Source organism: Octodon degus, unplaced genomic scaffold (genome assembly GCF_000260255.1).
Source record: "Octodon degus isolate 3935 unplaced genomic scaffold, OctDeg1.0 scaffold00070, whole genome shotgun sequence".
Lineage (NCBI taxonomy): Eukaryota > Metazoa > Chordata > Mammalia > Rodentia > Octodontidae > Octodon > Octodon degus.
This window is the reverse complement of record NW_004524646.1, coordinates 1417922-1430606: the sequence shown is the minus strand read 5'-3', so window position 1 is coordinate 1430606 and position 12685 is coordinate 1417922. Positions and strand designations below refer to the sequence as shown.

At 46.4% G+C, this 12685-nt stretch overlaps 1 protein-coding gene across 6 annotated transcripts in view; it reads left to right on the top strand.

Annotated features, from left to right (window-relative positions):
* Positions 1–12685, top strand: part of Foxn3 (forkhead box N3) — a 440054-nt gene that overhangs the window by 202503 nt on the left and 224866 nt on the right. For all 6 annotated transcript variants that reach the window (XM_023719610.1, XM_023719607.1, XM_023719609.1 and 3 more), the window contains one exon: positions 3850–4406. In XM_023719610.1, coding sequence (XP_023575378.1) covers positions 3864–4406 — 543 coding nt within the window. In that variant the 5' untranslated portion in view covers positions 3850–3863. The remainder of the gene's footprint in view (positions 1–3849; positions 4407–12685) is intronic.

The window sequence follows — 12685 nt, the reverse complement described above, 5'->3', positions numbered from 1 at the left end:
GGGGACTCGGCGGGGGGCGCGTCCGAGGCGGCCGTGGGGGCGACCTCGCGGCTCTGGAAGGCGAGAGATGCCGCGGTGCTGGGTGAGGGCCCGAGCTGGGGCCGGGCGAGGCCGGCGCTCGGAGCCCCCGCGCGGGGAAGTTGCCTGGGCCGAAGAGTTTCCTGCCCCGACGAGCAGGCTGTTTCCCTGTGTGTGCCTTGGTTTCCGAAAAGACGCCCGAGCGGTTCGGAGTTGGTATTGTCTGCAGAGGAGGGCTCTCCGCCGTTCCGAGTCGCAGAAGGGGGTGCCGATCAAGTAGAGACCCCGTGATGAGAAACGGGCTCCTAACAAAGATCCCCCCCAAAAAAACTGTGGAAGCTTGGCACCGGCTGGGAAGGTCTCGAGAGACCCCCGAGGCCCGACCTCACTTCGCTGCGTCTCTTTGAAACCTTTCTTGGGCTCCGGATAACTTGGGGGACGGCGGGCTTTTATTGATTTGTTTTTAAGGCTCGCCACGGTGCGGCCAATAAAAGGTTTATGACATCTGACCGGCAGTGAAGGTATGCGAGCTCCCAATTGCCCTGTATACGCGGTGAAGAGCAGTTTCCCGTTGCCTGGCGACGCCGCTGATTGACGCGGGAAACAGCCAATCGCTGCTCTCTCTGGTCCCCTTGAAACATTTTTGACAAGTACAGTAGAAGGGAATGGAGCGCGTGCGTGCTTGCTTGCGCGTGCATGGAGGGGGGTGGTGTTCCCCGGGCACCCAAACTCCAGACTGCCGGGTTGGGCTTAGGGAGGATTTCCCAACTTTTAAAAGTTCACGTTGAAGATCTGTGGAGAACTGGGCTATAAAGTCTTTGTCAGTTATTTGGAGGTATTCTGATACTCAGCAAGAAATTTAAGATTTTCTGCTGCATTTTCTCCGGGGGAAGAGGGGAGAAGGAGGTGACGACAGAGCAAGTCATTAAAAACACAAGGAAAAGAGGGTATGTGTATGTAGGGAATGTAATAACAAATGTAAAAGTTGTAAGGAGGTCACTAGTGGATAACCATTTGCAAATCTAGTGGAGCAACCTATTGGCAGCAGATTAAAAATGTTTTGCTTAACCGCGGGCTCACATGGCTAAAATCTTTTTTTTTTTTTTTTTCCTTCCTGACTCTAAGAGGAAAAAAAGGTTTGGGGAATTATGTAGAGTACAATAATGGAAAACTCTTCAACTGTGGTTTCTGGAAACTTGTTTCTTTTTTTTTTCCCCCCTTTTGTAAAATATGGAAATGTAGTGATCTGCAGCTGCCTATACTGTTCCTATAAGATAGGGAATTTTTCTGAGAAGCAGTTAACAGTGGGGTGGGGACGGGTGGGACACAAGGCAGACAAATGATCCTAAGGTACTGTACCCCCAACCTTCTTTTCTTCCTAATGCCATTTTTCTCATATAACCACGTAGCTGGCAGTGTTTGTTTAAAACAAAAGAAAACATGGAGAATAGCATGTTAGTTCCTTTGGGAAGCTCTGACAAATAAGCAAATTAAAAAGAAAGAGAGCAGCATGTTGTCATAGCAACAGTGCAATTAAATTACTTTACTGTCAGCCATGATATAATTTTCCTATTTGGAAGCTCAGGAGACATCAAACTTTCATTTGGCGCTAAAGTTGACTTGAGTAGCTGGGTAGTTCTCTTTTGGTTCTCCTGTGTGGATACACTGGTAATCAGAACATTGTCGAGTGGGATTTGAGAACACTTTTAAGAGAAGCAAGCCTAGCTCTTGATTTGTGCATTAAAAAGTTAAAAACAATAGCAAGTTGGACTGTCATATTCCCAAATCTAGAGATACGATCTTATTTTTCTCTTTAATGTGCATATCATGAACTGCTTGCTTGACAGAAAAGATTATCTCCAGTGGGTGAACCCCCAATGCTGCCCTCTGGGTTGGATTGGGGTGCACTTTGAATGGGCATGCCACACAGTTCTGGGGAATAGGTTGTGTGTTGTTCTGGGGGTGGGGGGAGTGCTGGGCTGCAGCTCTCTGGCTCCCTTGTTGGGGTTGGTGCCCATGTCACACTTTCTATTTTTTAATTTTATTTATTTTAATTAAAAATTATTTATTTGGTACAGGGTCTCGCTATGCAGCTTCTGTCTCACCCTCCCCAGGGCTGGGATTACAGGCATGCACCACCATGCCCTGTTTTGGTGGCCGGCTCAGCATGGGGTTTCAGGGCTGGCATGGCATGGCATGGCATGGCATGCAGTACCAAGGATCAAACCTGGGTCCTTGTGCTTGCCAGGCAGGTGCTTAGGCTGCTGAGCTATCTTCCCAGCCCACGTCATACTTTGTAGTATCTTGTAATAAGAGATTGCTTTGCTAAAGGGGCAGGTACCTTATAAATGGTGTTAATGGCGCCTCAGAACAATCATGTCTCTGTTTTTGATGTGTTTTTTGACTCATGGTTTCAGGTAGATTGCTCAATCTTACTGGAGGGTAAAAAATTGAAATCAAAAACTTCTAAAGCTGAGGTCATTCATTGTTTTAGTGATGCAAGTAGAAAACTAAAAAGGCTTTCTTTCTCTTTATACCTTCTGTTCAACCCTCTTACATGGAGGGTTGAACTCACTTGGTATCTGTGGATGCCGTTTTGTTCATGGACTTGCTGTTTCCTTGTTTCCTTTCTCATCAGATATTATTTTACTCCCTGTTCTAGGTCATTGATAAAAGTGGGGATGGGGGTAGAATTGAGTAACAATTTCTGTTGAGCTCGCTTTCTTGTCTTGAAGCAGCCAGTTAATCTCATGACTTTTTTCCCCCACTGCTAATTTTCGTTGTTGTTTTGTTGCTGAGGTATTAATCCCAGGCCCTTTACAAGGAGCTCTATCTCCAGCCCATTAAATCATTTTATTTCATTTTGTCTTGTTAATTTGCTAGGTTGCCCAGGCTGGTCTTAGACTTCCAGTCCTCCAGGCTCAGCCTCCCAGAGTACTGGGATTACAGGCATATGGCACTATGCTTGGTCTCATTTTCATTCCCATTTGTTTGTAGTATCTGAAGTTATTTACTTTTGTATCCTGGGTGTTTTGTCCTAGTGAAATTCAGTGTTTTCTTCCTTAAATTAGAATCCACAGAATTCCTTGTCATCCTCTTTATTCGTTTCTTTAAAAATTTTTATTTATTTGTCTTTTTTTGTCATCCTCTTTAGACTTACCAAATATAATGAAAGCTGGAGCTTGGAGCCGTGACTTATGTGAGGGGAAAATCTAACTGAACCAAATCAGTAGTCCCTGTACCTCTAGTTTTATTTCTAAGTACCTTGCAGTGGTCTGTGTATGGAAACTGCTTGAACTTAATCTGAAACACTGGCCTTAAATTTTATAGATTTTTCCCCCTGAGAACAGACAGTGCGACCAGTAGTAAAAAGCCCCAGGGGTCATGTATAGCACTCATTTTGCAGTGTTTATCATGAAGCTTGAAAGAATTTCGTGTGTAATGTATTCTTATGCTGTCTTGTAGAGCACCAAGGCACCCAGAAATAATTGATTTTTCATCTGGTCATGGTGAAAGTCTTCATATATCTAGGAAAAAAACATTTTGAAATTACTCCTTCTTTTTATGCCCTTGCACATTACGGGTGCTGTTGATATTCAGTCTTGCTCTAGTTAAGAGACACCAGGTCACTAGGGTGGGCTGATTGTTCTTGGTGGTGTCTCTTTGTGCAGTGGGACCATGGGTTTGTGTGGCTCAGCCAGAGCTATGGGGCAGTGCTGTTGTGCTGTTAGGACCCTTAGAGGAGGCATGGGACAGCAGGGCGTTAGGGCCCAAGCTGCATTGGTGGTCGGAGTCTCCCTTGCTCATCGCTTCTCTGCATTGTCTTTCCAGGAGCCTTCACATAAATGGGTCCAGTCATGCCTGCCAGTAAGAAGCCAGAAAGCTCAGGAATCAGTGTGTCCAGTGGACTGAGTCAGTGTTACCCGGGCAGCGCTTTCTCCAAGGCCCTTCAGGAAGACGATGACCTCGACTTTTCCCTGCCTGACATCCGATTAGAAGAGGGGACCATGGAAGATGAGGAGCTGACCAACCTGAACTGGCTACATGAGAACAAGAACTTGCTGAAGAGCTTCGGGGAGTCGGTCCTCAGGAGTGTCAGCCCCGTCCAGGACCTGGACGACGACACCCCTCCGTCCCCCGCCCACTCTGACATGCCCTACGATGCCAGGCAGAACCCCAACTGCAAGCCCCCCTACTCCTTTAGCTGCCTCATATTTATGGCCATCGAGGACTCTCCAACCAAGCGCCTGCCAGTGAAGGATATCTACAACTGGATCTTGGAACATTTTCCGTATTTTGCAAACGCACCTACTGGGTGGAAAAACTCAGTGAGACATAATTTGTCATTGAATAAGTGTTTTAAGAAAGTGGACAAAGAGAGGAGTCAGGTAAGCCTCTTGTCTGGAACTGAAAACTTTAAAATTAAACATTTCTCCATTAAAATTGAGTTTGTATCTACTACTGAAAGAGTAGTTCATCAGTGGTCTTTATTGGATTCATTTACCTAGAATGAAGACCTTCTTTTTCCTGAAGCAAATGGATTTCTTGTTGATGCCTTCTTGAGGGAAACCTGCTAATAGGTTTTCTGTGATCACACCACAGATGTTTGCAGATCTGATTGGTTCTCAGTGTCATCCCTCCATGTGGATGGTTTGAGAGTTCCAAGAAAGATCGGTATTCCAAGGGCAGCTGTTAGCCCTGAGGTGCTTCTGTATGACAGATATGGCTACCAAAAGCTAGAGAAAACTAGCATTTATGTCCTGTCAGATTTTTAACTGATAGAAAGATGACCTATCTAGGGTTCTGGAAAAAATGGGCAGTGATAACGCTTTGGGAGGACGCTGGCTGGTGTGCATTCCTATACTCCAGCATCAGTCCGAGACATGAGTTGCCAGAATCTTCTGTGAAATGTGATGCAGAGATAAGTGTCAGCCAACTTTGAAACTCCCTGAGCATGAAAAATTGGCTCAGGGTAAGGTTCCCATTAGGGCTGTATAGAAAGTCTTAGTTTATGCTTCATGCTCAGCTAAGAGAAGATCGTTTTGATAATTTTATTTTTCTTTTAAGGAGCATCACAGGTGAGGTAGGATGTTCGCGGCAGTGTTGAGAGGGAGAAAACAAAACTGGCATCTAACTTGGGGTTCCGGAAAGCAATGCAACAACATTTCAAAGAAATTGTCAAAAAATTTCCCTCTCTGTCACTGTCTCCAGCTCTGTTTTTCATGTTACTGATGCCACTGTGGGCAGCTGGTGCCCTGCTTTTCATGCTCATTGGAGTTTGGGCTGAGGCGCAAGATGCCTTTGTGGGGGGCAAGCAGCAGCACCAGCCTGGGGTCTTTTAACTTATTTCTCTCAAGAAAGAAATATGTGTCTGTTTTGAGGAGAATCTTGAACCCGAGAATATTCTGCTTGCTTTTGGCATGGAAGAATATGAATAGTGAAGTGGTCACCCGGGCTTTAGGTTGGAGGTGGTGGCGGTGGTGCTGGGCTTGGGAGTGCATGGTGTAGGAAGAAGTCATGGCCTCCAAGGAGCGTGACTTTGATCACTGGTTCCCATGATGCTTGGAGCAACTCTACAGTCGTGACAATCGAAGTGGGCCACGTTTAAGGAGGAAGGACAAGTTTGGAGTCAGAGAAGCCTTTTGCTACCTCCAGGTATCCAATTCCCTCTCTCTTTCCTCCCTCCATTTCTCAGGCTGGGCATTTGGAGTCTAACACTGGCGTTGGCTCTGTGGGTACTTTAAGATTATTCTAGAAACTTAGAAGAGATTCGATACTCCCTTGTAAAAACACAGGCTGTGGAAGGTTCTGTGTAAGGTAGTATCTGTGTGACAGGAAAGAGAAAGTCTGAGGAACAATTCTAGACCTAAAATGTAGAGAGGAAAGATCTGCTCAGGAACCCCCAAAGCCTCATGTCACTGATAAAGCAATCCACAAGGTTTTTAGTTTGGTGCGAATGATTCTGCACGTTACAGCTTGCCTGCATTTCTGTGTTTGACATAATGCTGGTGCACGTGAAAGAAATCGGCAAATGCACACACTGCAATGTTAAATAAGACCAAGGCTGAAGTACACAGTGAGACTCGCCAGGGTTATTCATCATCAGCCCTGGGAGTGTGGCAAGCTGGTGTTGGGCGAGGCAGTAAAGCTTAGTTGGAGGAACTCCATCTACTCCCCCTCCCCCGGAACTGCATTGGATTCTGGGAGTCCTCTTTTCCAGGGGTGATGGTTGTCAGTCTGGATAAACAGATAACATCTGTTGAAGGGGAGTGGCTTGAAGGATTTGAGATTGTTCATCTGAAATGGTGTCCTGGCTTCCTAGTGCTGACCTGTATTGACACGTTTCTGATCAAACGCCAGTCAGTGTTGTGCTCGGGAGTTTGTTCCCGATATTTGCAGTGCTGTGAGAACAAAGCGAGAGTTGTGAGTTTTGCCTCTTTTTTCTTCTTCGGGTGACCCTGGAGCCAGTTGTACCTCTGAGAGGTACAACTGCCAGGTATGCTCAGGCTCTCCCAGGTGTGCTCAGCTGTCACCAGGTATTTCAAGGACTCTGGCTCTGGCTGGCCTTCTCACTTGGGCTTTTCTGGGCTCACTGAGTACAAGGGAAAAAGCGTCTCCCTGCTGCTGTTCCCAGTGAAGGCCCCTTCAGTTGGGCAGGCACACTTGTTTCTTTCCCAGGAATTTTTACCTGGCCATAGCTACTATTCCAGGCTCAACCTCCACGCAAGTGACTCAGTAGATCTCCATGTCAGTAAGAAACGCCTTAAATGAAGGTGGAACGGAGGCCTTGCAAACGGCACGCAGAGGTAGACAGAAGAGGGCACGGTTAAGGCTGGCATCATATGGAGAATGTGGAGTCCCATGCGATCCTTGACGCAGGCTTGAGTGGAACATGCAGCTGGCCGCTGTCTGGCTGGGCTGGCACGGCACTTGCAGAGCTACAGGGTTGCATGAGAAGCGCCTGTGGCTCTTGAACACAATTACCATTTCTCCAGGGCCCCTCCCTGGAGAGCTTGGCACTAGGTGGGTTGGGAAAAACTGATAGATCTGATAAGCCGCCTAGGTGTGTTTCCGGTGCACGGCCAGGTTTGCGGATCCCTGAGTCAGACACTCTCCTGAGCTTTTTTTTTTTTTTTAATCTCTGAGGTGACATCAAGCCCATTATCTCATGAATGAGCAAGTCAGAAGAAAATAGTTTTGCTTCCGTTTTATCTCCTCAACAGCTTCAAAAACTAGAGTTTTAGTTTCTAGTCATGCACATTTTCAGACATACACGGAACTGGAGAGAGGAATATAAATCTGCATAGCCACCACCCCTACGGCCCACACCCGGATTCAGTAGTTAATGAGGACTTGCTTTACTTCATTCTTCGTTATTGGCACTGCTGAAGTATTTTGAAGCAAATCCTAGATCTTCATGTCATTTTAACATACTTTAGTATTGATGAGAATAATTGATAGTTTCTTATATAGCCACCTTGCCAGCTCCCACAAATAAAACGAGCAATTCATTAGTGTCACTTAATAACAGTTCTAATCCAGATAACCCCGTTTGTTTACAACATGTGTTTTTTGTTGTTGTTTTTGGCTGGCTCAGCCTGCCCTAGGGGCAGGGCTGGCTCAGCATGTGGTGCCAGGATCCAATCACAGTCTCTGCACTTGTGCTTGCCTAAGCTTGCCCAAGCAGGCACTGTAGTCCGCGGAGCTACCTCGCCGGCCCCTGTAATATACGTTTGAATGAGTATCCGAACGTGGTCTGTGCCTTGCGTGTGGCAAGGCTGTGCTCTGTTTGTTACTGTCTTTGTAGTCTACAGCACCCGTGCCCTTCCTTGTGAAAGAGAACTGTCACTTAGCCGTAGAACACCCTCTGCTTGGCTGAGTTCCTTGCTATTTCATTTACCTGTTTTTCCATCCCCTTGAATCGAGGTAGGCTCTGAAGTCTAGATCCCATTTTTCCCCGACTCTGTTGGAGGCAGGCGTCTCCTGCACTTGGGGAAGCTGAGTGACCCAGTCCTGCAGGTCAGCCTTGGGTTCACATGGGGTCAGCTGTTCCTGACTACAAAGTGGCACATCTGCCTTTTATCTTACAGTTTCACTTTTGGATGATATTTATTTGGCTAAATTATTATTATGATATATTTTTTTTTTTTTTTAATTTTAGGGAAGAGTCTGCAGGGTGTTCAGGGTCTCACTACTAGATCAGACTCGTAGTGATCTGCCTGTTTACAGCCTCCCAAGAGCTGGATTACAGGCGTGTGCCATCACTCCCAGTCTCAATTGCCCTGTCTCAGTTGCGTCTTAGCGTGCGCTCAGGGCAGGGCTGGCACAGCAGACCTGGGGATCGCACCTCGGCCCCTGCTCTAATCTGCTGAACTATTTGGCCGGCCCTTTGACCAAACTAATTGAGGTTCAGTTTTAAAGTCTAGCTTTCTGTTTTTATCTCCAAAACACAGTTCTTAACTAGGACTATGAAATCAGCCATGTCCCAACCTCTCTGGATACTGGTAGGTGAGGAGCAAGGGACACTTATTTTTTATAGATCAGATTATCATGGCTCAGGTATGTGCTTCTGTTTCTGTGCTTTTTCTTTATTTCCCCCCTTGCCATTTTAGCAAAAATATTGTTAGCCTCTGCAGGTTTACTAAGGATACACCATACAAAAGGGTATTTATTATTTCTGGGGCTGAGCACTTTGAACACTGTTTTAGGTTATGCAGGAGGATACCTTGGCTGAAGGAGAACTGGACTGGAAGGGGGTGCTCCTGCTTCCAGGTTGGGTGTTGGAGCTCCTGGCTGTGTGGGGATGTGTATTCTCATATACAGAGGTGGGGGGTTGGCTTTTCCTGAGAGTTTTTTGACCTGGGAGTCTTCGAGTATCAAAGGCTGTAATGGGTGATCACCTAAAATTACTGGCTGCATGTCTTGGGTCAATACAAATGTATTTTCTAGGGAGAATAATCCTAACATTTTGTTTATTTCGTTTTTAGGGGTATGTGTGTGCACATACGCGCGCATGTGCATGTGTGTATATGTGCGCGTGTGCACAGTAGAAAGGATTAAACCCACGGCATTTGCCCTAAGTTATATCCCCAACCATTTATTTATTTTTTTAAATTTTGAGACAGAGTCTCACTAAGTGACTAAGGTGCCCAGTCCGGGGTCAGCTTTGCAGTCCTTCTGCCTCTGCCTCCAAGTGTGCTGGGGGACAGGAGTGTGCTGCCATGCCTGGCTAGTTCTTAGGAATGGACACGTAGAAGGGTAAGGAGCATCTGAATGACAGTGATGACGTATGGAACATCTGCCTTGTCCTGCCAGTTCTAAAGCTGTGTGCCTGACCTTTGTGCCAGATTATAACCCAGTCTGGCAGTTGCTGTGGGTGACCTGCATGTGCTTTCTCTAAGTTCTATGAATCTGGGTTGGTGGGGATTAAAATAACCCAGATGAACCCAAGCTTAGCTCTGGGTTGGGGGATTGAGAAAGAAACAGTATAGAGAATAAATATAAGATACATCTAGAGAGCACTGTTGGGCTGGTGAGCTTTACTACTTGTCTTTGTAGTAAAAGCAAGAGTCTTGCATTTGCAGAAAGCCCATTGCTGCCCTCTATGCTTTTGATTTTCAGGCTCTGTTCCAGGTCCTCTGCTTTGCAGGATCCTTGCACTAAGTCCTCAGCAGCTTTCTCCCTACAAAGTCATCCTCTTTTGTGTCTTTGGTAATATTGTAGTGGCCTCCTTGAGGTGCTGAATTGACTGAAAAAGCATTTACCTTTTGTGGTCACTTTGACTTTGGGGAAGAGCTCAATGTTGCCTGTTAGATGGTGAACAGGGTGGATGGGGACAACTGTGATGCTTTTGCAAGCTTGCCTCTCCATTGGATGGCACTTGGCAGCAGCAACCACTGTTTGTTTTTTTGGTGGAACCGGGGATTGAACTCAGGCCCTTGTGCTTTCCAGGGGAGCGTTTATTCCACTGAGCCATTCCCTGGCCCTATCACTGTATTTTTGATCACATCTCCTAAAGAGACTCTCATGCAAGACCACTTACAGAATTGCACCGAAAAGTGGAAAGAACAATGGGATAAATGTGTTGGAATTAAGTAGGGCATTTCTTGAGGGAGATTGATGGTAATGTGTCCTTTATGGCAGTAAACTTTTAAAATTGAAACTGCCACTGTATATTTGGGTCACCTTTTAATATAAATTATCTGTCCAGTGCCTGGCCCCTTTCCCTCTTTGTCCTCCTGGTGGATGAGATTCTTTATCAAAAAACAGTTTTGAAAATGATGTAGAAGGGCTGGGGATATAGCTTAGTGGCATAAGCACCTGCTTGGCAAGCATAAGTTCCTTCCCAGTCCCACAAAAAAAAAAAGATGTGGCGTCTGTGACAGTCCCCCCACATGCACAGCGACCTCTGATTCCTACTCTTGGAATCCAGAGCATTTCCATTTCCTGTGACATTAGTCAACATACCTGTTTAACTGGTATGAGAAGGAAGACCATTGGTAGTTTTGGACAGCCAGTGTCGCCTGGCCCTGATGAGGTCCCTTCCTGAGAAGCAAGGTAAGGTCAGGTGGAGTAAAAATGGGACAAAGGCACTTTGTGGTCCTGGGTGAGTGATGACTCGCCTTGCTCAACAGGGAAGCTTCCGTGCTGCAGGGCAGCCTCTTCTCACCAGTGCCCAGTGCTGAGCGAGTGGGCTGCTTGCTGCTCTCTGCGCTACAGATGTTTGCCTCAGGTCGAGGCTCTGCTAGGGTCTCTGTGGTCATGGAAATAAACAGACCTCTGTGTCACAGGTGCCAGAACACGACGCTTTTCGCGCCAGCTTCCTCTGTGATCTCAGGAAATGACTGCACTGCCCTTGGCTGGATGCCCTGGCCTTTCCTTCCATTCTTGCCTTCCTGACCTTGCGTCTTCCTGATTTCACTGGGAGTCAGCTGCCATGCTTCTGTAGTCTTGATCTTGCCAACTTGTTGTTTGCTCATTCAATGACCTTTTGGAAGTCTCTACTATGCTAGATGCTAAGAGAATACAAATCTGGATGCGTTGTGATCACCGTGTAAAGGAGGCTTCCTCCCAGTGGGCTGTGCTTGCAGAATCTCTTGTGGTCACAGACCTCCAGCAGAAGCTCATTGCTCTGTCCACCTTGTCTTATGTGTCCCCTGTCTCTCACATCATTGTTTTTCTGGCCCCTTCATGGATTCAGTGTTCCTCCTGTCCCTGCAGTGAATTTCTAGGAAGATGCTGGTGACCGGCCATCTTGGAAAAGCTTGTGGGAAGCTCGGTTCTCGTGGACCTGAGGACCCTATCAGTACAGCTGTCAATGTGTTCACCCCAAACTGTTGCAAGCTATTGCTTTCTGTTCGTCAGGACCCTGTAGCGCCTAAGGAGGTCTACCAGATGCTTCTGCATTGTGTACTGCCTGGGAGCCAACCGATACATTGCCTGGCCCTGCTGAAGTCCAACCTTCCCTTCAAGCTGAAGAGGCCTTGGTATTCCCCTTTGACATTAGTTTGGTTGGGGCAGGGAGGAGGACCAGGATGAGGACGAGGGGGAGGGGAAGAGGTGGGGAGAAGAAATAGTAGGATTCTTTTTGGATTCTTTTCTTTACTTCCCTCCTTCCTCCATCCCTCCCCTCCTTCCTGTGTTGGGGATGGAACCCAGGGCTTCACGCGTGGTACTCAAGTATTCTACCACTGAGTCACAACTCAGCCCTTAATCCATACTTTTTCATGGAGCCCTGGGTCATTTTAACGCTCTTACGTTTTGTCAAAGTGGTGGAAGTTTTAGGTTTGAATTCACTGCCTTCCCAGTAGACTTTTATTTTTTTGCACTTGAACAGAAGATGAATATATATGATGCTACGTGAGATTGAGCCAGGGCCTTTGCACTAAGCTACATCCCCAGCCCTTTTTATTTTTGAGACAGGGTCTTGCTAACAGCTAACTTGCCCAGGTTAGGTTCCAACTCCTGATCCTCCTGCCTCGACATCCTAAGTACTGGTATTACGGAAATATGCTACTAAACCTGTCTAGAAGTACATATATTTAAAAGGCTAACAGAATGTTTGATGCTGCTTCAGTTATTGGGAAGGCCTTTTGTTTTGGTTTTGTCATTTTGCCTTATTTGTTCCTTAGCTCAGTGACTATGTAGACCCTGTAAGGCTTTATTTCTTGGCCATACTTGCTTCTACACTGGACTGAAGTCTTCAGACAATAGCCATGTTTTTTTGCTGCTTCTGCCTTTGTGTTACCAGGCCCTCAGTATCTTTTTGGCTGTCATTTTGGGGATTTCAGAGGTCCCCTTTTATTAGCTCCTTCAGCAGAATTATTGGTGATGTTGAAGTGAGATTTGATTCTTGCCTTAGGTGCTTATGTTCCAAGGAAACAGCGTAACAGAGGATTAAAAAAGAGTAAGCCGTGATAAGTACTGGCAGTGTCCTTAGTCAGTGAGCGTGTGGTATCATGCAAAGGTAGTGAGAGAAGTGTCTCTTTCCCACATGGAGGCATTTGGAGCTGAGATGGAACATAATGATAGGAAGGTTTGCGTTTTCCTTACAGAGGAAAACAGTTGAATACATTAGCAAAACATCCTTCAGGTGTGGGAATGAGCATGAGACCTTCACAAATGGGTGAGTTGAGCTGGCCATGGAGGTATACGCCTGTAATCCCAG